The sequence below is a fragment of the Electrophorus electricus genome, chromosome 3 (assembly GCF_041902795.1).
Source record: "Electrophorus electricus isolate QZ-2024a chromosome 3, ASM4190279v1, whole genome shotgun sequence".
Classification (NCBI taxonomy): Eukaryota; Metazoa; Chordata; class Actinopteri; order Gymnotiformes; family Gymnotidae; genus Electrophorus; species Electrophorus electricus.
The window spans coordinates 19,574,491-19,596,538 of record NC_137499.1 but is presented as its reverse complement, the minus strand read 5'-3'; the positions used below and the strand labels follow the sequence as shown (position 1 = coordinate 19,596,538).

The following is a 22,048-nucleotide window of genomic DNA, read 5'->3' as shown; positions in this document are numbered from 1 at the left end:
GATTATTTGCATCTGTTTTGATTTCATGTCGATTTTTGCAGTCGTGCAGTCAACTTATATCCAAAAACTGCTTGTTTCCATGTTTGATCTATGTTGCCTTATATTCTCAATGGCCCGTCTCCGACCTACACGCTGCAGAATAAATAGGCCTTTATGGAAACATTAATGGGCAGACGTGTTGGTTTAGCTCATGTGCATGTCCCATGCTGGTCAGTGATGGCACATTGCTGCAGGCTGTCATAGGTTCGGCGAAGCTGAGATCACACACGTCACAGTTGTAGGTCGTGCCGAGTGGTGACGGGGAGGAGACGATGATTCTCCAACTAGTGCTTCCTTTTTTTTTTTTTTGCTTCTGTGCAGCCACAGACCACAAAGCGCCGGAGGCTGCAAACGGACGGCTACCTGGCTGTCTCGCACAGCCGTTATGAGAGTGAAAGCACAGCGCTGACCCGACGAGAACGGCTGCCTTTGTTGGGTGACATCCACCTGGTGACGAAGAGGTAAACAATGCTGGGGGGTGGGGGTAGGGGGGCTCTTCCAACTTCTTCATTTGCATTTAATCACTGGCTAAAGCAGTAAAGTAAAAGTGTGATTTGTGATCCTGGGATGTTAATTGAAAGTTAAGCCTGCTTAGGCATTGTTAAGAAGCCAAGTGTTTTCTTCATAGGGGAAAGAATTTACCCTTGTTTGAAATGGTCACTGTATGATCCGCAAAGCAGTGGTGGAACCGATTGGTTTGCTGTAAAAGTAAAATGAGAACTTGGAGGTAAGCGTGGCCACTTTCAAAGTGACACACTTGGTACGTACCACCAGCAGATAGCAGAAGGGGCTGACATCAAACAATCCTACCGATAGCTGGGAAAGGCAGAATTTAAGATGGCACAGAGTCACACACTGTAGCAGTACAAGAACAAGCACTAAGCGGTAGGTTGACTGTAGCAGGGGTGTATTACACCGGAGAAGACCCCAGATGCAGACTGTGTAAATACGCCTCTGAGATGATCCCGTACCTTGAAGTGGGTTGCAAGATGCTGACGGGACAAGCACTCACTGAGAGACACAACTCAGTGGCAGGGATCATATACGGAAACATATGTAAGGCATATGAGCTGGACACACCCAAGACGGAGTGGGAGGAACCACAGAGAGTGAGGAGAACAACAAGGCTCAGACACTGCAGGACTGACTCAAAAAGTCAGTGACAGTTTACAAAAAGTATATTTTTAGAATAAGGGGAGGGATTTACATTCAAATTGTCAATCAAAGTTAATGTAACATTTGTAGTCTCACCAAGCCACCATTAGCCACACAGTTTATTCTAGTTCATCCTAATTAACATTCTAACCACACAGTGTGCCCTAGTGACTCAACGTGTCCAAGACACTCTCTTTACCACTGGCCATGACAGCTATAGCACTACTGCTTTGGGTGTGTAGTTAACCTAGATGAACACTGAACACGGAGAGTAGAGGAGAGGCAACTTCTGCAATTCTGTGTGATTTTGTGTGTGTGTTTGGTCAGTTAGAGGTTGAGGATAAAACACATAATCCTTCATTGTGTGCTGGTTTACTTCTATTTTTTGGACAATTGAAATAATACTGGAACGATATTGCAAAAATCTTAAAAGAACATTGGAATGTTATTCGGATGATATAGCTGCATAAGAACGTTTAAATGTGTGCTTTTAATCTGGAAATGGGAAAATAAAGCTGAATCACTGTTTCAGTCAGGAGTTTGGTAGGAAAATGTACCTTCAAGCTTTTCAAAGGGAATAGCAGTAAGTCTTCACCCGAGCAAAGCGCCCAGTACAGGCCATAATGGTTCAGGGCTTGGCAGTAGGACATGTGAAAGAATGTAAATATTCTCAGCAACACTAAACAGATTTCTCATATTGGAAACATTTCTGAAAATGTGATTGTACTGATGTTACATATGTGGAGCTGAAGGGAAAGAACACAATCAAGAGGACCTTGAGAGCAACGGGGCCGTGAGGGAATTCTCTGGGGAGGCTGACACGTGGTTGAAAACTGATCAAGACTCTTCTCATTTCCTGACCAAAAAGACAGTAAGGCTGTACTTGACAAATGACAGTGGCCTCAACTTTAAAAGCACAGCGTAGAACTCAGAGTGGCACAGAGTTAACACTGTCATGTCATTTCCCAGGTTAGTTGACCTTAATCATGTGCATAAAATATCTAATGACACCAGCGATCCTCAGAGCTAATTGGTTCACAAGATGATTCCATGTAGGCAATGTTATTGTAGCTGACTGATTGGTTAGCAATACAAATTGTATTTTGCTTCCCTATGGACTTTTCAGCAGCTTTTTCACAAACCGTGATTGGTGTTCCAGAATTTGCATTATTATTCTGATTGGTAGGAAAACTAACCAGAGTAAGCTGCTCTGCTACTCAGTTTGAGTTGCTGTGGTTATTTGTTAATCTCCAATTACCATACCGCAAAAAAATGCAAACATTTTCTAAAATTGATCATATAAAAATCAATGAACTCATTAAAAAAAAACAAAACAAAAAAAACCACAATCTGATTAAATAAATAATGCAAACAAGACTCTCTGACAAACTGCCACTGCTATACAGTAGAGATGTAGCTTTTGATTTCACAGAAAAGGTTGCAAAACCAGACTTCTGTATCATTAACATTAACATATTGGATTGCACCTTTGTGATACAACTGTGCCATATAATTATATAATTGTAAATATAACTGCATATCATCACCACCATAAAAATGAAAACCAATTGGTATGTTTAATTATATGATCAACTACCTTTCTATAAAGAGATCCAGAGGGGGCTTGTAAGTAAACCAGTGTGAGGTGGTCCCAGGTCAGCTATGTGAGGACACCAACAGCCCGCTGGGAGAGCCGCTGCTCTAATGACGCTTGGCCCATGCCGAGGACAGTCAGAGCTCGGATCAGGTAAAACAGAAGGAAAAAACTAAATGCCATGCCGAGCGCGGAAAAGGGGAGAACTAAGAATGCCACGGGAAGAAATGGGAGCTCCGACGCACTGGGGGAAACCAAACTAAAACTTCCCTAACAAAACCAGAAGACGGGGAGGAACTTGAATGGCTAAGGGAAGCCTTGGGAGAGAGACACAGACTCGAGAGGGAAAACTGGAAAGGGGAGGAGACATATGAAAACACGGACACCCGCGCAGACAAGAAGTGAGGTGTAGCACGAGGGCTCACAGACCTCAATACCTGAAGTTATCGGCTAGGAGCTCAGCTCAGAACTTTGACAAAGACCCAGCACTGCATGACCGGATCACTGAGCCTATATAAGGTCTAGCCCAGCTGTTGCGTGTGGAGCCTGATTAGTGGCGTGCCTGACTCGAGGCCTTCCTCTGGTGGCCGGAGGGGGCCTCAGCCTGGCGCCAACCCTTACAACCAGACAAAAGCGTGTTTTAAACTGGCCATGTTCTCATGCCTGTCCAGTAACGCATCCTGGAGAAATACAACCACAGTCAAAGAACAGCAGAAAGAAAGTCAGTGCTATTTTTGCCAGGACTTTTTTTTTTATATACTAGCGCAACTTCCCCTAATACCACAGGCAGCCACAGGCAACTAAAGGCCCACACCCATAGTCACACTTTCACTAACACACTCTGACTGATTGTAGATGCTGTTAAACGAACACAAAGAGGAAAAAGAGGAGACAATGATATAGATAGTAGCCAACTATGGTAGCTAAACCATGGCGGCTAACTTGGAAAACCAACGAAAGACAGCAGTGTGTGTGAGGATCAGAGATTAATGGATGACTAATGGTCAACTGGAGCTGGAACTCAGCCTCAGGTTTTGAGATCGTGACAGAGCTTTTTTCTGGTTTTCCAGAGTCCACTGTGAAATTGTATCAGGGTATATTTTCTGATTACAAAGACTTTTGCGAAGGCTGTACTTTCAGGGGGGAAAACACCTCCTGTAGAGGGTTAGATAACCTCACATACTTTATCATTCTCTTTCTCTCTCCCTCCCTCTCTCTCACACACAGCTGTCTCCACCATGGAGGCTGTAGCCAAGTTCGACTTCACGGCCACGGCTCATGATGAGCTGAGCTTCAGGAAAGGAGACATCATCAAGGCAAGACTAAACACCTACTACGAATACTTATCTACAAACCCTGAACCCCTCTGCCAGACAGTACAATACTAGTGATCTATACCTCAGTGATGTGTCGTGACCCCACAGCATAGATGACTATATAACTGCTGTCCATCTGCTTGACCTAAAGCTCAAAACAAAGTTATTGTGCTTCATGTCCTTCGCAGCACGAATGTCATACTATCAGCATTTAACTGGGTTTTTGGTGACGCTACCCAGAAGACACCTGTCATGTTAGCAACTGAGTGTGTGTGATGCATTTCTCCACAGATTCTGGGTACGAATGATGACTGGTATAAGGCTGAAAAATGCGGCAAGCTGGGAGTGGTTCCGAGGAATTACATCACACTCAACATACCCAGGTTATTCCGGTGCCTTTATGTAGGGAGCAGGGTGTGGCATGGGGGTCATGGGAGAGGTGGTTTACCTTCACGAAGTGAAAATCTGCTCCAGGCTGTAAAAAAGGTGTCTAAACACTAAAGGATGCCAATATACTACACATACATTTTAAATGTAAGCTCTTTACACAAAAGTATTTGCCGGAGGGTGTGATTGTAAAAAAAAAACCTCAGTGCAGTGTACATTTATGCGTGTATAGCACATGTGATGGATTTGATAGCTAGACAAAAACCTTTTTTAAATCCATGTAAATTTGTGCTCGTGTTACATGATATTTGGTCCAATGAGATTACATCCACTCAGAAAAAAACCCTGTTGTAGATGTATATTGAGATTATGCAGCTATTAAACTTCCCTTGTGGTCAAGAATATGTGTCTGCTTGTCAGCACAGGAAATGCTGACTGGGCATCAGTCGGACAACTTCCTACTTCTGCTGAATTCTTTTATCACCTCTGGGTCACTGTTTCACAGCGCAGTAAAACTTGACCCAAATGAGACCAGATTCTTGCCTGCATCCCCACTCTACTGACCAAAAAAACGAGAGTTGTAGATAAGTGGCCAAAATGCATAGTCACATTCTCCTCTTTTGCATCACAGTTTGTTTGGGGTTTTTTGGGTTTTTTCTCCCTACGGCCTTATGGAGAGCATGCTGGACACATGGCATTGTAAAGTCTCTGTTGTGTCTCTAGCTGGTACCAGGAGGACACGAGCCGGTTTGCAGCTGAGAGTATGCTCATGTCCAAGCCGATCGGTGCGTTCCTCATCCGCAGCAGCCAGAGCTCCCCTGGAGAATTCTCCATGTCGGTCCGGTGAGTCACTCACGGCACAGCCCTGAGCTCTCCGCAAAACCAACCGCAGACCCAAGGAGATGCAAGGAACGTCTCCAGCCGAGAGCTTACCCAAATCGCTACCCCACCCAGCATCCCATTACTGGGCCCGAGGTTGCCCTGCGCAGTCCAGCTGTACAGCTACATTTTGCGTTTCCAGTTTTCTTTTTCTTCGTGACCCAACACCGAGTTTCACCAAACGCTATAAGTTACATCTTTAAAACATTTTAAAATTACAATACGTATGTGCATTATTAGCAAAATAATTCACATTTTAATTCATTCTTACATACCTAGCACTAAACATGTATCTAAAGTTTATGTGTGCCGGTTTAGATTAAAACTTTACAGTGGCCATTATTTTCCATTGTTTCATAAATCATGAATCAGCTTTGCTATTTGCTTTTGTGATGACCTTTTACTTTCTACTTACGTTTTATTAGCAATAGCACACGTTTCCATTTTCCATTCACCTGAAAGTGTCACATTTTAGTGACAGTACTCTCTCACTCATGTTTGCCATCTTTACCATGTTTACCAGTACATGTTTACCATGTTTACCAGTACACTCCCAGGCTAAGATTGATTCAGTTCAGTGGTGCCTGTTCTGAATTGTTCTGAACTGGAACAATTGGAAATACGTAAAGGTTCATTCAGAGGTATGGGAGGCAACTGGCTTTAAAAAGCTGATGGTAACTTTTGTATCTCTCTGCTGTGTTTTGGTCACCGGTGCCAGAATCTAAAAGAACTACGTGGTAACATGGTACATACATTCCTAAATTTGATCAGTGCCAGATTATATCCGCAAGGGTGGAATGTTTTCACCTTCCGTGATATATTCCGTGAAAATGCCAAGTACTTTCATCTCCATGAACTGTCTGTGAGGAGCAGCTTCAATAACTTTTTATTCCTGATCAGACACGAGTCAGACGTGCAGCACTTTAAGGTTCTGAAGGACAGCAGAGGACAGTATTTCCTGTGGACGGAGAAATTCGGTTCCCTGAATAAACTGGTGGAGTATTACATGAGCAATTCCATCTCTAGGCAGACCTGCATTCGCCTCCACACGGACGAGCAGGTGAGTCAGTTTGGATCCAGACAGATGAGCAACAGTGTGGATTTTGTGATCTGTGCTGGGTGAACACAATTAGCTGGAACATTGCAAACTTAAACATTAGCTGGGACATTTTAAATGGTTATCAATATCTCAAATATTACAGGCTTTTCCTGAGCAATATAACATCTGGAATATTTTTTAGCTGAGCCTAACGGTTATATAGTTTTTTAAAATTTATTTATTAGTGTTTACACCTCACTCATACATCCTTATTCTCAAATCGTATTCTGTAGTCAGTCTCACTGAAATACTTGAAAACAAGCTCTTATTTCTCCATTTTCCTCCGTCTTCCAGAGTCCAGTAGACACTGGTCCAGAACACAGGCCTCTTCCTCAGGTAGGCACAGCCTCTGCTCTCCGGATCAGACGCTCCAGAATGGGGGTTGTGTAGGCTGTGCAGTAAACAACAGTGTCTGAATGTGTGTGTGTGTGTGTGTGTGTGTGTGTGTGTGCGTGTGTGTGTGTGTGTCTACATGAGAGAGGGCTGAGAGCAGGAGAGAGCCCACACAAAGCAGCAGCAGACAGTAACAGAAACAGTAAAACAGTAAACACGAAAACAGTGTGTTCAGTAAACACTAAAACACTCAAAACAAACACACTCATTCTGGGTTTTGTCGGGGGGGTTTACCCCCTCACACATTTCTTCAAATTTCCTTATACCACCTGCACAGGTATTAACACACCTATTGTTTGTCTGTTTTTTTGGTGTTTTTCCTCACACTCTCTTATACACACTTGTTGTTGTTCTTCTTCTCCTCCTCCTCCTCCTCTCTCTCTCTCTCTCTCTCTCACTCTCTCTCTCTCTCTCAGAACCGATTTAATATGCTTTCCAGAGCTCTTCCAGATCCTGGTCCATTTCCTCAGGTACTGCGAGCACTTTTGCTCTCAAAGCACACTCAAGCACACTCAAACACACTCAAACACACTCAAGCACACTCAAACACACTCAAGCACACTCAAACACACTCAAGCACACTCAAGCACACTCAACCACACTCAACCACACTCAACCACACTCAAACACACTCAAACACACTCAAGCACACTCAACCACACTCAAGCACACTCAACCACACTCAAACGCTTTGAACCCTGTAAATGCACTCAAACACCCGGAATACCTTTGAACATTCCAAAGGCTCCGAGCACACGGAGCAGTTTGTTGCAGGCGTACAGCGAGCAGCACAGCCAGAATGAGGGAGCTGATGTGTCTGTCTTGTGTCCACAGAGAGGACCAAGGATGGGAGAGAACCAGAACAGCAGAGGAGCTGTCCCCCCCTGTCCTGCCCCACGCACAGGCGAGCCCCTGCGCCCTCCGCAGGTAACCCCACACCTGCACACACACAACACCAAATAGCCATAACTGCCTCTTGCACCCTCTCACAAGAAGCTAATATGAGCTTCCCCATGGATTACAGCCAGACATACACTGTCCCTCACGCTCACAGCCCTCACTAATGTGAAAAAAGAATTAGTCAATCAAACTGTTCCATGATTATTCTGTAAGCGTATCTGTGGGCAAAATATAGCAAATGTATGTGTGTGTGTATGTGTGTGTGTGTGTGTGTGTGTGTGTGTGTGTGTGTGTGTGTGTGTGTGTGTGTGTGTGTATGCGTGTGTGCATACGTGCGCAGTCCTTACTGCCACAGGTCATGGCCAGGTATGACTTCAAAGCGGAGGAGGTGGATGAGCTTACCTTCAGCGCTGGTGATGTCATAGAAGTCCTGAACCAGTCTGATCCGTGCTGGTGGATGGGCCGACTGAAGGGCAGATCAGGACTCTTCCCTGCCAACTACACTGCTCCTCTATGAACACAAACCAGCCTGGCTGAGTGAATCTGCAGTGTTTACTTTTAGTAGACGACAGTGTTAAATTGGACTCGCCTGCAAGAGTTAAACACTGGCGATTTTAATGGTTTTTCTGTGCTTTCATTACAATAATCTAATATAACAATTTTGGTTGCAAACACACATTTTACACCACAGATTCATGTATTTTGTGCTATTTCGTGTCTTTCTAATAAAGGTTTATTAATAAAAATAAAGGTCTCATATTCAGGATGTGTAAAAACAGCATAGCGTTGTCGCAGATGCGTTTATCTTGTTTGTTAGCTTTGGCCCAGACAGGGAAGAAGAAAATGTACACGAAACATTTTAAAGATTCTACAAACTCCACCCAACAGTGCTTAAACTCTCAGGTACCTGTCGCAATCCCTCAGGTAATCTGAGAATACTTCCGCAGCTCTTAAAGAAGCCAGACTCGCAGCAGTTATGGCCGAGTCCCAGCTCATGTGCATGGAAGACGGTCACATCAACGAGAAGGTTCCTGACGTCAAGCCAGAGTTCTACTACAGCGAGGAACAGCGCTCGGCTCTGGAAGAGCTCCTCAAAAACGGAGACGGGGCCTTCAAAACCCGCCTTAGAGAAGATCGTGTCACGGACTTCTTATCAGCTCGGGAAATAAAAACAATAAGAAACACCTTTAGAAACTACGAGACAGACGAGCACGATGAAGACGCGTCTCAGGCTGCCGGAGCGCGTAAAGCACACCGTCAAGACTCCACGTCGTTACGCTCGACGTACTGGCCCCAGATGTCGGACACGGAGGTTCCTCCGCTGGACATCGGATGGCCATCCGGAGGGTTTTTTAAAGGGGTGACTCGAGTGTCGGTCCACACTCACCCTCCGAAAGACAACGGGCCGCATATTAAAGAAGTTGTGCGTAGATTGATCCAAGGAGCAGGCAAGGTTGGCACACAGACCTATTTTAAAACGATGGCTGTGTCAGTTGTCTTAATATTCGACTAATATAAGGCTGTTGTTTCAACACCAAAAACAGAATAATATCGATAACAATAATATATTAATTTAATGATAGGCGATACCGAAGTACCCTCGTTGTCCCAATATCCTGTGATAAATAACTTTCGGTATCACAGTCGAGAACATTTCCTGTTTTATCACTGGTGCTTACGCCTAAACATCTTGCGCGTTTTCCTTATACGTTTTCGAACATGTTTGATCATAGGAGAAGTGAGTTATTGAGATCTTAGAGCTGAACGCTGTCGTGCAGTCTGGATTACCAGGCAGCTAGACGTAAGCATGTCCTGAAGTGACAAGGTACGCGGGCACACGTGTATTCCTGGGGGTTATCGCCTCTTCCACCGTGGAAAAACGGGAACAGAGGAGTGGAGGGTCAGGGCAAATCCCAGAGTAGGGTGTTGGGGCAGGATCGAGTGTATTTAAATAGATTTGATGCGTTTGTGTGTTGCTGATGAGAGTAGAATCGATGTTAAATGCCTCTTCATGAAGATAAGTGATATGTTTTACAAGCATAAATGCTGCCTTCGAGTCGTGCCGGAAATTTTGTATTTACGAGAGGCGCGCACATGAACGCCGACACAACGTCGTATTTACTAGTGGGAAACTTCGGGAATTTTCGTTAAGACCCAACTTTCCGAGATGGGGGCTTTCGGTATGGATGCGGCTCCTACGGTGAAATTTTAAACGTGTTAGCGGTAGTTTTGCATGCTGTACAGTTCAAGCTTGTATACGTTGTGTGCACAACTTGCACTTAGGTTGATGAGGAAGAGTTTATTTTGCCTTACTAAAGGAAAATTAAGCAAAGAGGACACCTCTTTGCTTAATTTTCCTTCAGTAAGGCAAAATAAACTCCCTGTCTCCGATGATACAAAAATAAAAGTAAAAGCAAAAATTCAAAGCAAGAAAACCCACTGAACAACCTGGGCAGTAGGCTAGTCTTCGATGTCTTGTTTCAAGAGCTTTGAATGGAGGTTTATTTGTGCGAATACATTAAGCCCAGATGGCAGCAGTAACTCCAAGACTAGCCGGTCGTGCTCAGCTGACAGCGCCACCTTTGAGACTATTCAAAGCGCGTCACATTACGAGCAGATGTGCGTGAACTATATACTGTTTAGTAGTGTATAATAACATCAGTGTAATTCACCTTTGGATTTTCCAGCCCTACCTTCAAAATTCAGAACTGGTTTTCCAAACAAGTAGAACTTGATGTCTGTAATGGTGTAGCCCAAACAGTATTCCAAGGTGCAGCACCTTATCAAGTCTGATTGAGGTGGAAGGCGAATGAGAATCTGTGGTCTCCAGTAGCCTCAGGTGGGAACTTGACTGCTCCTTAAGAAATTTCTCACTAACCCTTAAACTTGTATGTGAACAGAGCACTTTCCGTACGGCATTATCAGGAAATCTAGCTGGCATCCATTCTGTGGACTGCGTGGTTTCTGCAAGCTATGGAATGTCTTCTGCACACAGTGACGTGTGTGTGTGTGTGTTTGTGTGTGTGTGTGGTTCACATACCAACACCGAGTCGGACTCTTGGCTATTACCAGTCTTGACGGGTTTGCTTTCTAGCAAAGGGACTTACTACTATGAGCATTAACTATCCTTACTAATGTGTTTCCCCTCCAAGTTTACAATTTATGAGCAGTAGCGAAGGTACATACAGTAGCAAGACGATAGTGAAATTTAATAAGTACAAATATTATTAAGTAGCATCTGTGGTTACTAACTCAGGATCAGACTTGTTTGACAACCTCAGAACCTTTTTGCTTTTTTTTTTTTCTTCTGACAAGAAAGCAACAAATCTCGACAGTTGCTTGTCACCTGCATTGCAACAGATGAAGGTGACGGCCGCTGTTCCTCATAGTGATTGGTCCACTTTTCTGCATACATTCCTGTCCTTTATCTTTAACGAACAGACAGCTGTGACCTATCGACTTTCTAAACATAACAGCCTTCCTCTTGTCAGGAAAACGTTGCTGTCTTTTCAACGGCGCCTCTGTGAGTGGCGTTGACTTGCTTGCGGCAAGCATCAGAGGTGCGTGTTCGTTATTGGCCACGTTCAGATGGTGACATGCTGCTGCATCATGTGTTTTATTATCCACTTTATAGAAATGTGGGTTTCATTTCATTTCGGTTTAATGCCGGAATAAATACTGAGCTGCTTCTTTTATTTTGACAGCCTGAAAAATGCAATACTGTCTAGTGCTGAGAATAAAATTCGCCCTTCCTGTGAGGCTTACGTTGCATGTTCTGAAAGGTCAAACAAATCTATCTAGATGGGAGGAATGTAGTTTGTTTATGGTGCATTTTGTCTCCCTCAGTGTAGATGAACAGGGTTGTGGTTTCTGTCCCCACGTGCCTGAACGCTGAAGGTGTCCTCGTTTGGGTCTCATGTCTGTGCCTTTTTCAGGTCATTGCTATCGTGATGGACCTCCTCACTGACGTCCAGATCCTGCGAGATCTGTTGGACGCAGCGTCCAAGCGCGGTGTGCCCGTCTACATCGTGCTGGACATCCAGGGGATGCCGCACTTCCTGGACATGTGCAACCGACTATGTGTCACCTCTCAACATCTGGTGGTGAGCAGAGCTCAGGCACGCTGTCTTCTCTGTACGTAATGTCTGGAGGAGGCAGTTTATCTGCAGAGTTTATCACAGATATCTGCGTCAATAAAGTAATTTTCGTACTTTTGTAGAATATCCGTGCGCGGACGGTGAGGGGCGTCGGATTTGACATGTCGTTCGGGAGAATCCCCGGAAGCCTGTGCAGCAAATACATGCTCATAGATGGAGACAAAGTGGCATTTGGTACTTACAGGTACCCACCATATTTTGGCTTTCTGTTTGTTTAATTCAAAGGTAGGGCTTATCCACCACTGCCATTATCCCAGTAGGAATTATGAACTGGGAGTAAGGTTAATTAATAATTTAAAAAAACTCATCCGGTCTAGTCTTGTTACAGCTGTACTTGTAGTTGTAGTTGCTGTAGTTGGAGCTTTTGTTCACTCTTCAGTTATCAGACCCTTTGAGCTGAAAGAAAAGGTGTCCTAGTGCAGGGAATATTTCAAGACAATGTAAGAGAGTCGCTTCCGAATAGTGAAACTGGGGTCTTTTGCCTTTCTTAGTTACTCATGGACAACGTCCCGTATGGATCGGAATATGATCACCGTCCTGTCAGGCCAGATAGTGGACACCTTCGACCGAGACTTCAGGGAGCTTTATGCAGTCTCAGACAACCTCAACCTCTTTAAAGAGTTCAACGTCAGCAGACCCCGCACGGAAACCCTGACCCGGGTGACTGTGCCAAAGAGACCCACCCTGTCCACCACCGCACGCTTTCAGGTCAGCCTTGGCGAGAGGGGTGAGCTGAAAGTGCCTGCGCACAAATACTACAACCCCAAATACCTCCTGGCATTGGGGGAGATCGACCCGGCTGCCACTTCAAAGAATTTCATTGACAAGATGGAGCCAGAGGCGGCTCCCGTGGAGATGGCAGAGGACAGGATGCTGACGCAGCGTGGCAGTGAAGAACCCAACGAACTGAGCCCGCTGCCCGATCAGACTCTGGATAAAAGCAGAAAAAATATGAGACGTTTTGAGATTAAACCACGGATTCTGAAAAAAACCAAGGTAAAAAAGACAGAAGGCAGTAATAAACAGTGCAGAATCCCCGCCCCCTCCACCGCTGCTACTCCTGCGCTGACCAGTCACATGGCAGAACCAACACAGGGCCTGGAGAGAGGGGAATCCACACCGGGTGGCGGTGAAAAACCGAACGAACCGAACACGCCGACGGATCTGATGCAGAATAAAAGCAGCAAAAGGTTTAGACTGTTTAAGAAGAAATCAGCTACTCCGATCAATAAGATGGCAGCCAGTAACGAAGACACTTTAGAAGTGGATGAGCAGGGCAGCTCTGCCCCCTGCACCATCGGTAATTCTGTACCAACTAATGTCTCTGCAAAACTAACACAGGACGTTCCGCCCACAATAGAGTCAACACCTGCAAAAGCAAATGCCAAGGGCCCAGGGCACCAAACCATGAACAGCCAAGAAGACCAGGGTGTGTCTGATTACTCATTGATTACTGAGTTATTTGTCACCGTTGGTAGATTGTTTTTGGCATGGGGTCATGAGCTTGTCTCTTCTGGTCCTTTAAAACCTTTTTCCTTTGCTTTTATAGGTGCTGAAGACCAAGTACACAAGAAAAAGACCTGCATTCTGTCCTGAAGAGCTTAAGGAAACCAACCATTCTGTTGCAGAATAATAGTATTTGTTTAAAAAAAAAAAAGAGACACGGCCCTGTATTTTTGTATTTGGTTGCATTTTTGTGTTTTTCTCTTCTGGACCTGTTGCTCTCTCCAAGTTGTTTATTCCTGTGCAAGAAAAAGGTATTGCCCAAGAATAAGAATATACATTATGTGGGGGGAGAACAGAAACAGGTTCAGATTTAGACTCTCAGATGGACAAAACATGTAGTGAGCGGTGTTAGCCATTACCTTTCCCTGGGCAAACATTGAAAGTGAAAGAACAATGTTCCAAACTGCTACTTGGAGGTTTGACACTGGCAGGGTACTCCTAAGCCAAGCTGCTGTTATATCCTCATTACTTATGTGTGCAGACTGGTGGAACATGTACACACTGACCTTTTGAAAATACAAACCTTTTTTCAAATTTTACTTTTGTGGACTCTGAGAAAACTTGTCTTTGTATGCAGTGGTTGAGTGCAGTTGATCCAGCCTGCCTGTTCTTGTTTTATGTGGGAAGGGGGGATTTTTTGTTTTTAATAATTTAACTTTAATTGATTATTTTGTGTATAACTGAATACTGAATACTGGTAATACTGTTGTCTCTCTTGCAGAAGGATAATGTGAAAACAGAGATATAGCTGGTACACCCTCTATTGGTTCCTTATGCGTCTGTGCATGTGGGGCGTATCTGGAATACAAGTGCTGCAGTATTTTATTTTTTAGCATTTGAGAGTGTGACTGTTTATGCTGGACTCCACTCATTGGTGTGTTGGTGGGTATGTGTGTCTGTGTGGTCGCATAGGGATGTGGTAGCTCAGTGGTTAAGGTACTTGACTAGTAATCAGAAGGTTGTCAAGTCCCACCACAGCCAGGTTGCACTGTTGGCCCCTGAGCAAGGCCCTTAACCCTCAAGTTGTGTTCAGTCTGATTTTTAAGTTGCTTCGAATAAAAGTGTCAGCTTAATACTGTGAGTATGATGGGGAATGGGTGTGTTTGTGTGTACATGTTCTGGGTATGTTGCACAAGCTTTTGGTACAGAACTAGAGGGAAGGATGTGATCTGCCACAAGAGTGTCACACAGGAAAGACATCACAGGAAATGAGGCGCAAGGGGTAAAATAGCACAGAGCTAAGCCGCAAAACATGTTACATTCAACAGTGTTTATTAAGATATCTATTTACCACTGATCTGAGGACAGTCTTGCATTTCTATCTGGGTGTTAATAATTATGGAAATTTTGCCCTAAATGATTTTTGAAATATGGCACATGAATGTTAAAAACCTTAGAAAATAATTGCTGAAATGGTAGCAAATTCTGAGCTTTTACATAATCAATAATATCAAATAAAATAAGATCACTAAGCTAAAAAAACAGAGCGCTGACTTGGTCTTGCTTGACTGGTATAAATAGTGTTGCACTGTCAAGTACTTGCAGAACAATAAGACCCTTTATGTTAGGAGAGAAACTAGCAGAGGTTTAAGTAACCTTTAGATTGCCCGGTAAGCTGGGTAGAAATGGCCGCACACCAAACCAGGTTACCTAGCAAGAACTTGGTGAAAGAGAGAAAATACTTCACTTTTCCCTAGAACTGAAGTGAGATTACTAGTGCACTCCCTCTTGTTACCAACAGAGGACCTCAGAGAAATCTTTCATAGAAAAGGTATACAAGGACCCCAAACCACGTTAAATGCATAACGTCATAATCAATGTACCGGGTCATTGGTCAGTGTGACGAGTTTGGCAGAACATTTTTGGAGCATGTTTTGAACACACTACAAATCTTTTGGCTGGTCTCTCTGCCTGCAGTGATGTGGAAATGACCAGAGGCTAGATAAGGATCTGGAACAGACTTCCCCTAACATCAGATGAGGTCATCTTATAGAGTGTCTTTTAAAGTGTCACTCTATTTTCAACAGGGTCGCTGCATTTGAGAACCAGGGAAAGATCCTCACGTTTTTAGATTCGAACAGCACAAAGCAATATAGAAGTAATCAGACTTCCCCCAGTGCGTATTTCCTTCTGTGCACTATGGTACAATACAACACGACTCTGGGGGCCTGTCTAATAGCCTCTAACAAACGGGGATAAGTTAATTCATAAGTTAAACAGTTACACTAACCATGATTACAAATTTGGCTTTCATTGTTTTAAGTATATACTATGTAAGAATGTGTTATTCTCCAATGGTTAAAAAAAAGCCTTAACTACTTATCAGCAAAAGCCTGGAAGGCTAATATATATTCCCATGAGAACAATAGAGAAGTTTAAGTTGCAGCTAAAGTAACAGTGCTAATGCTGTTGTTAGGAATAGGGTGTGTGTGTGTGTGTGTGTGTGTGTGTGTGTGTGTGTGTGTGTGTGTGTGTGTGTGTGTGTGTGTGTGTGTCAGAAATAGGAACAAATGTGAAGCTTCCCCTTTTTAAAAAACAAGACTGTGATCAACCCATCTCAAGTCGCATCTTGTTACAAAGCAACATCTTTGTTTATCAACACACATTACTGCATTTGTTTTGACACTGCTTATAGACATAAATGATACATAATATAGAAACGCTGGAAGTGACACGTTACAGTGCTTTACTACCACATATTTTCACAAATGCTGTGGAAGGCAAATAATATTTCAAAAAAAGAAAATAAATGTAATTTTTACTTGCCATATAACCGATGTAAGTAAAGGAATGATTTCATTCTTGTTGACCTGAGGTTCTCCTGGTTAGTAAACATTATCAGTCGATAATACAGGCTATTATACAGAAATCATATTCTCTATACTACCATCAGACCATTTATACAATCTACATGACAATATACAGAATATGCATAAATTATAAATAAATATATACAACAAACAAAAAAAGGAATATAGGCCATGCTCAGTTTTTGGCCACACAATCTGTGTCATCTGCCATTTAACCCAGGTCCCTTGATTCTGTGGTAGGTCACAGATGGTGTTTGTAGATTAGAGCGTTTTAAAGTGAAACCTGCGTCAACCAAGTGTGCACAGGGCCGGAGACACGCATGACAGGACAAGTGTGTTACCCTGCAGCATGTCCTGTCAGAACACACACGACAGGATCAGTGTGTTACCCTGCAGCATGTCCTGTCAGAACACACACGACAGGATCAGTGTGTTACCCTACACCGTGTCCTGTCAGAACACACACGACAGGCTCAGTGTGTTACCCTTACACCGTGTCCTGTCAGAACACACACGACAGGATCAGTGTGTTACCCTGCAGCATGTCCTGTCAGAACACACACGACAGGATCAGTGTGTTACCCTACACCGTGTCCTGTCAGAACACACACGACAGGCTCAGTGTGTTACCCTTACACCGTGTCCTGTCAGAACACACAGGACAGGATCAGTGTGTTACCCTACACCGTGTCCTGTCAGAACACACAGGACAGGCTCAGTGTGTTACCCTACACCGTGTCCTGTCAGAACACACAGGACAGGCTCAGTGTGTTACCCTACACCGTGTCCTGTCAGAACACACAGGACAGGATCAGTGTGTTACCCTACACCGTGTCCTGTAAGAACACACAGGACAGGATCAGTGTGTTACCCTACACCGTGTCCTGTCAGAACACACAGGACAGGATCAGTGTGTTACCCTACACCGTGTCCTGTAAGAACACACAGGACAGGCTCAGTGTGTTACCCTACACCGTGTCCTGTAAGAACACACAGGACAGGCTCAGTGTGTTACCCTACACCGTGTCCTGTCAGAACACACAGGACAGGATCAGTGTGTTACCCTACACCGTGTCCTGTAAGAACACACAAGACAGGATCAGTGTGTTACCCTACACCGTGTCCTGTCAGAACACACAGGACAGGATCAGTGTGTTACCCTACACCGTGTCCTGTAAGAACACACAGGACAGGCTCAGTGTGTTACCCTACACCGTGTCCTGTAAGAACACACAGGACAGGCTCAGTGTGTTACCCTACACCGTGTCCTGTAAGAACACACAGGACAGGATCAGTGTGTTACCCTACACCGTGTCCTGTCAGAACACACAGGACAGGCTCAGTGTGTTACCCTACACCGTGTCCTGTCAGAACACACAGGACAGGATCAGTGTGTTACCCTACACCGTGTCCTGTAAGAACACACAGGACAGGCTCAGTGTGTTACCCTACACCGTGTCCTGTAAGAACACACAGGACAGGCTCAGTGTGTTACCCTACACCGTGTCCTGTCAGAACACACAGGACAGGATCAGTGTGTTACCCTACACCGTGTCCTGTAAGAACACACAGGACAGGATCAGTGTGTTACCCTACACCGTGTCCTGTAAGAACACACAGGACAGGCTCAGTGTGTTACCCTACACCGTGTCCTGTAAGAACACACAGGACAGGCTCAGTGTGTTACCCTACACCGTGTCCTGTAAGAACACACAGGACAGGATCAGTGTGTTACCCTACACCGTGTCCTGTCAGAACACACAGGACAGGCTCAGTGTGTTACCCTACACCGTGTCCTGTCAGAACACACAGGACAGGATCAGTGTGTTACCCTACACCGTGTCCTGTAAGAACACACAGGACAGGATCAGTGTGTTACCCTACACCGTGTCCTGTCAGAACACACAGGACAGGCTCAGTGTGTTACCCTACACCGTGTCCTGTAAGAACACACAGGACAGGCTCAGTGTGTTACCCTACACCGTGTCCTGTAAGAACACACAGGACAGGCTCAGTGTGTTACCCTACACCGTGTCCTGTAAGAACACACAGGACAGGCTCAGTGTGTTACCCTACACCGTGTCCTGTCAGAACACACAGGACAGGATCAGTGTGTTACCCTACACCGTGTCCTGTAAGAACACACAGGACAGGATCAGTGTGTTACCCTACACCGTGTCCTGTAAGAACACACAGGACAGGCTCAGTGTGTTACCCTACACCGTGTCCTGTCAGAAGATCTGGAATGTCACCGTTGTTGTAACACTAAAATTCGCTGGCTGTGAGATCAGTAATACTCCTAGAACACGTTTAGCCTCCCACTACCACCATAGACTAGCGTCTCCAAGCCATAAAAGCAGCACTTTTGCGACTTTAATACAAATACAGACATGATCTCCTCTAGAACGGCCATTGATCTGGTATGTACTAGGTATGGTCACGAGCACAGACACTATTGATCAAGTTAAATCTGCTATTGCTTCCTTTTCTTATGAATGGCTGAGCCACGTCAAATAGTTGCAGACTATTTATGAATAATTGTGACGAAATTTGATATGGAAATAACCCGAGCTGTCCCTTTGGTTTTAGCTGTTCCATAGAATGGGGAAGATTATGTTCGGCCTACAACGGCCGTCACGTCAAAGAACTGCATTTCCCACGGTGCTCTAGGTGCTCTAGGTGCTCTGCTGTGGTAAGTCTTGTTGCGCTGAGTTGATGACCTTCTTCTTTCTGACTGAGACGAGGTCATAAAATGGGTCCTTTGTGATGCTCGCCCTGTGGATTAACAACACAGTAGAGCTACAGCCAGTGGTTTCGCTGTTGCTCTAAAAGTATATAAATAACCTATATGAGACAAAAGCCTGACTACATCATGTTTCTAATTAAACCTTCATGTAGCCAAGTAGTTTTGCATTATAGTTGATTTGAGTGTCCCACCTGATGGCTTCAATCCAGCTGTCTCGCTCCCCCGCTGATGAGGCACAGATCATGTAGCTCTGGTGTTTTCCCTCCACAACTCTCCCATCTGTCTCTGTTTTACACGCTTTTATCTTCTGTCCTTTACTGTTTGGGTTATACAGCTCTAGACAGTACTACACACACACACACACACACACACACAATAAGATTAAGAGCTCTGCCATCTTAATGAATTTCCTGTTCATCAAATCAAAATGTCATTTATTTTAGTATTTATGTGAAATAGGTACGAAACCCCACTATGAATAAGCAAACTAGTCTGTGACCTTACATGACATTTTTGCATTGCAAGTGTTTTTGGTATCACATTATGGTGTAATCGCACGAGTCCTGCTCCTTACAAATCACTGACCCCAAGCACCATCGCCATGTACACATACACACACACACACACACACACATACACACACACACACACACACACACACACACACACACACACACACACACACACACACACACACACAGTTACAGTTATGGTTTGAGGACCGTCCAAAAAGTGTGTTAAATAAAGTTTTTAGAGCTGCTTAGAACAGGATTTTCACATTTTGGAGACCTCAGTGAAACAGGACTTTCTCGTCTTGTAAAAAAAACTAGAAAATAGAAAATGAAAGACGCTCTGGGCTAGGGAGTGGCTGTGGAGCTGTGTCACGTCTCCGAACTCACGGGTTTGCGTGTACAGTTGACTTCTTTCACACACAGATTCTCTAGAGGAATGATGCCTCTGGGTTCTTTGTCCTGAAAGTGAAATGTCTGGTCAGTCTCCAGCACTAATGCTGACTAACATTTCTCCCTAGCGCTGACTGTCATCTCACCATGAATGGATCGATAGGGAAATGTGCTTACTGTGGTGTATTCAAAGTAATACAGGCAGTTATCAGTCAGAATAAACCACCTCCTCTTCCATGTCTTTACTCGTCCGCCTGTGGAAAAAGCCCAAATGCCACAACACATAAGTCATGCACTATATTAACACTCAGTCGTATACAACAACACTTACACGGGTCATATAAATATATTACACTCTTATTAGGGGTTTGTAAAGGGTTCTTTGTGGGCCTTTAAAAACAGCCTATAAGAATTCCTTTACTGTAAAGTGCCACCATCCTACAACCATGTAACAAAAGCCTAGAGCTTCTGCATCATCCAATGTGACTCTGGTCTTTGTAGTTTCTTTTTTGTTGTTTTTTGAGCTGCATTACCCAGTTTAAGCAGCCAGCCTTCTCTGTCTGGGTTAAAGAAGGTGTGCGTGAGGTCATTCCCATCATCCTCTGGGATTTTGAACGGTTCGTTCCGTATGCTCTCAAACAGTTTCTGTTGGGTGAGTTCAGAGCAAAGAACAGCGTGTGAGTACCACTAGAAACCATCTATGACTCTGAAATCCTTTTGAAGAAATATTTTTTCCTCCTGAAGATTCTTTATATGGCCTTCAGAATTACTTGCCAACTAGTTCCTTCGTGACATCATGGCTACAGTCTCTTTCAAAATGATCTTTCAAAATGCTGAAAGCCACTTGTCGGGTGGTAAATATCAGGCTAAAATGCAAAGCATATCACATTTCTAACTTCTAAATGATAAATAAACTGGACCAGAAGTCTGCTCAGACCTTGATGGAGCTGTTATACAATGATCTTTAAATGAACCCACTGCTTTTGTTTAACCCAGCTCAGTCAGCCTCACGGTCCCTCACAAAAAGTGACCTGTGTTTAATTCCTTCAATTCCTATATTTAAAAACGTCACATAACCTAAGAGGGCTAAGTGTGATTGGCTGATTCCTCCCACCGTGAGCAACTCATTGGGTAGATCTTCCCCGTTATTGATTCCTCTGTTCATGCTGATGAAGCGTTCCTGCGTGGTCTTGTCCTTCACGTTGGGGTTGTGTAGGCTGGTGTTCAACATTATGATTGCAAATGACAGGATGTAACATGTGTCTGAAATGGGGGAAAAAATTTGATTTTGCACCTTCACCATTTTTGCATGACACCCAAGGAACTGCAGTTGCTTTAGAGCTAAGATTTACCGCTAAGTCCAACAGGACATATAAGCCCTCTGGGAGGTCACTAGGTGCTAACCCTAGGGCAGATGGGTGTGAGAGGGCATGTCCTGCTCACCAGTCGACTGGAACATGTCCCTGTTGCACTCGCAGTAGCGCGTGGCAAAGGCTTCCATCATACGGTCGATCTTCTGGGCCTCGCCGGGAAGACGGAAACTCCAGAGGAACTGCCTGAAAGAGAGAGGGAGAGAGATAGAGAGAGAGAGAGAGAGAGAGAGAGAGAGTCTGACCTCAGAGAGCGAAAGACACTGCAAGCATACTGGCAATGTCTTGTTTGTCTGTCTGTCAGTAACCCATTAAAAAACGTATAAAATAGTCTTCTGCTCAGGGAATGCACAAATAAAAAATGTATAATCGTATAATAAATGTTTCTAAATACTGAACATCACAAATGGAACCAATGTGAGGATTTAGCCTTTTGCTTTTAAAACAAACAAACATGAAATGATACCTCAGCGCCTGGACAAGGTTGAGATCGGAAAATTCGTGAAGTTCCACAAAGGCTTTTAATATCTGCAGATGCATCTCCTCTCTGTGAAGGTTAAAAGGTTTCTTTACACCATACACTTCAGCAATAAAGACATCAGATTCAGAACCAGTTAAAGTCAACATATCAAACTCTCACAACAGGGAACATTCAGTAATTCTGAGTAATCCCCATGGTCCCATTTGTCTTGGACTTATTCCAAAACCCAAAAACCTCACTGTGCCTAATTTACCCAAGTAACTAAACTTAGAAGAGGTTCCTTGAGAAATTATATTAGCAGATTTCCATTTAAA

At 44.1% G+C, this 22,048-nt stretch overlaps 3 protein-coding genes across 4 annotated transcripts in view; 2 read left to right on the top strand and 1 right to left on the bottom strand.

Annotated features, from left to right (window-relative positions):
- Positions 1-337: 337 nt before the first annotated feature.
- grap2b (GRB2 related adaptor protein 2b) lies at positions 338-8,482 on the top strand. 2 transcript variants are annotated; one of them, XM_027013183.3, is made up of 9 exons: positions 339-500; positions 4,016-4,104; positions 4,396-4,487; positions 5,215-5,334; positions 6,271-6,430; positions 6,764-6,805; positions 7,279-7,332; positions 7,697-7,789; positions 8,103-8,476. In XM_027013183.3, exons 2-9 carry the CDS (start codon positions 4,027-4,029, stop codon positions 8,277-8,279), a joined length of 816 nt encoding a protein of 271 aa, XP_026868984.2. In that variant the 5' UTR covers positions 339-500; positions 4,016-4,026; the 3' UTR covers positions 8,280-8,476. The 2 variants fall into 2 exon arrangements, with proteins under 2 accessions (XP_081566615.1, XP_026868984.2); XM_081710489.1 differs by lacking the exon at positions 5,215-5,334 and having other exon boundaries at positions 338-500; positions 8,103-8,482.
- Positions 8,483-8,599: 117 nt separating this feature from the next.
- LOC113579985 (protein FAM83F) lies at positions 8,600-15,052 on the top strand. The gene is made up of 5 exons (XM_027014261.3): positions 8,600-9,215; positions 11,698-11,865; positions 11,982-12,103; positions 12,411-13,348; positions 13,469-15,052. The coding sequence occupies exons 1-5, from the start codon at positions 8,739-8,741 to the stop codon at positions 13,513-13,515; spliced, it is 1,752 nt and encodes a 583-aa protein (XP_026870062.3). The 5' UTR covers positions 8,600-8,738; the 3' UTR covers positions 13,516-15,052.
- Positions 15,053-15,848: 796 nt separating this feature from the next.
- The window catches only part of cyth4b (cytohesin 4b), an 11,874-nt gene continuing 5,674 nt past the window's right edge, over positions 15,849-22,048 (bottom strand). Inside the window, exons 6-13 of the mRNA XM_027014429.3 lie at positions 21,720-21,800; positions 21,327-21,439; positions 20,998-21,146; positions 20,417-20,528; positions 20,061-20,137; positions 19,881-19,952; positions 19,173-19,327; positions 15,849-19,010 (exon numbers count right to left, since the gene is read on the bottom strand). Coding sequence (XP_026870230.3) covers positions 18,911-19,010; positions 19,173-19,327; positions 19,881-19,952; positions 20,061-20,137; positions 20,417-20,528; positions 20,998-21,146; positions 21,327-21,439; positions 21,720-21,800 — 859 coding nt within the window. The 3' untranslated portion in view covers positions 15,849-18,910. The remainder of the gene's footprint in view (positions 19,011-19,172; positions 19,328-19,880; positions 19,953-20,060; positions 20,138-20,416; positions 20,529-20,997; positions 21,147-21,326; positions 21,440-21,719; positions 21,801-22,048) is intronic.

Bases quoted from the DNA above. Each gene is read 5' to 3' on its own strand.
- grap2b (XM_027013183.3), top strand. From the start codon at position 4,027: ATGGAGGCTGTAGCCAAGTTCGACTTCACGGCCACGGCTCATGATGAG. The intron at 4,488-5,214 runs GTTATTCCGGTG...TTGTGTCTCTAG, and splicing joins ATCACACTCAACATACCCAG to CTGGTACCAGGAGGACACGA. The intron at 5,335-6,270 runs GTGAGTCACTCA...ATTCCTGATCAG, and splicing joins GAATTCTCCATGTCGGTCCG to ACACGAGTCAGACGTGCAGC.
- LOC113579985 (XM_027014261.3), top strand. From the start codon at position 8,739: ATGGCCGAGTCCCAGCTCATGTGCATGGAAGACGGTCACATCAACGAG. The intron at 12,104-12,410 runs GTACCCACCATA...TGCCTTTCTTAG, and splicing joins GTGGCATTTGGTACTTACAG to TTACTCATGGACAACGTCCC. The intron at 13,349-13,468 runs GTGTGTCTGATT...TTGCTTTTATAG, and splicing joins GAACAGCCAAGAAGACCAGG to GTGCTGAAGACCAAGTACAC.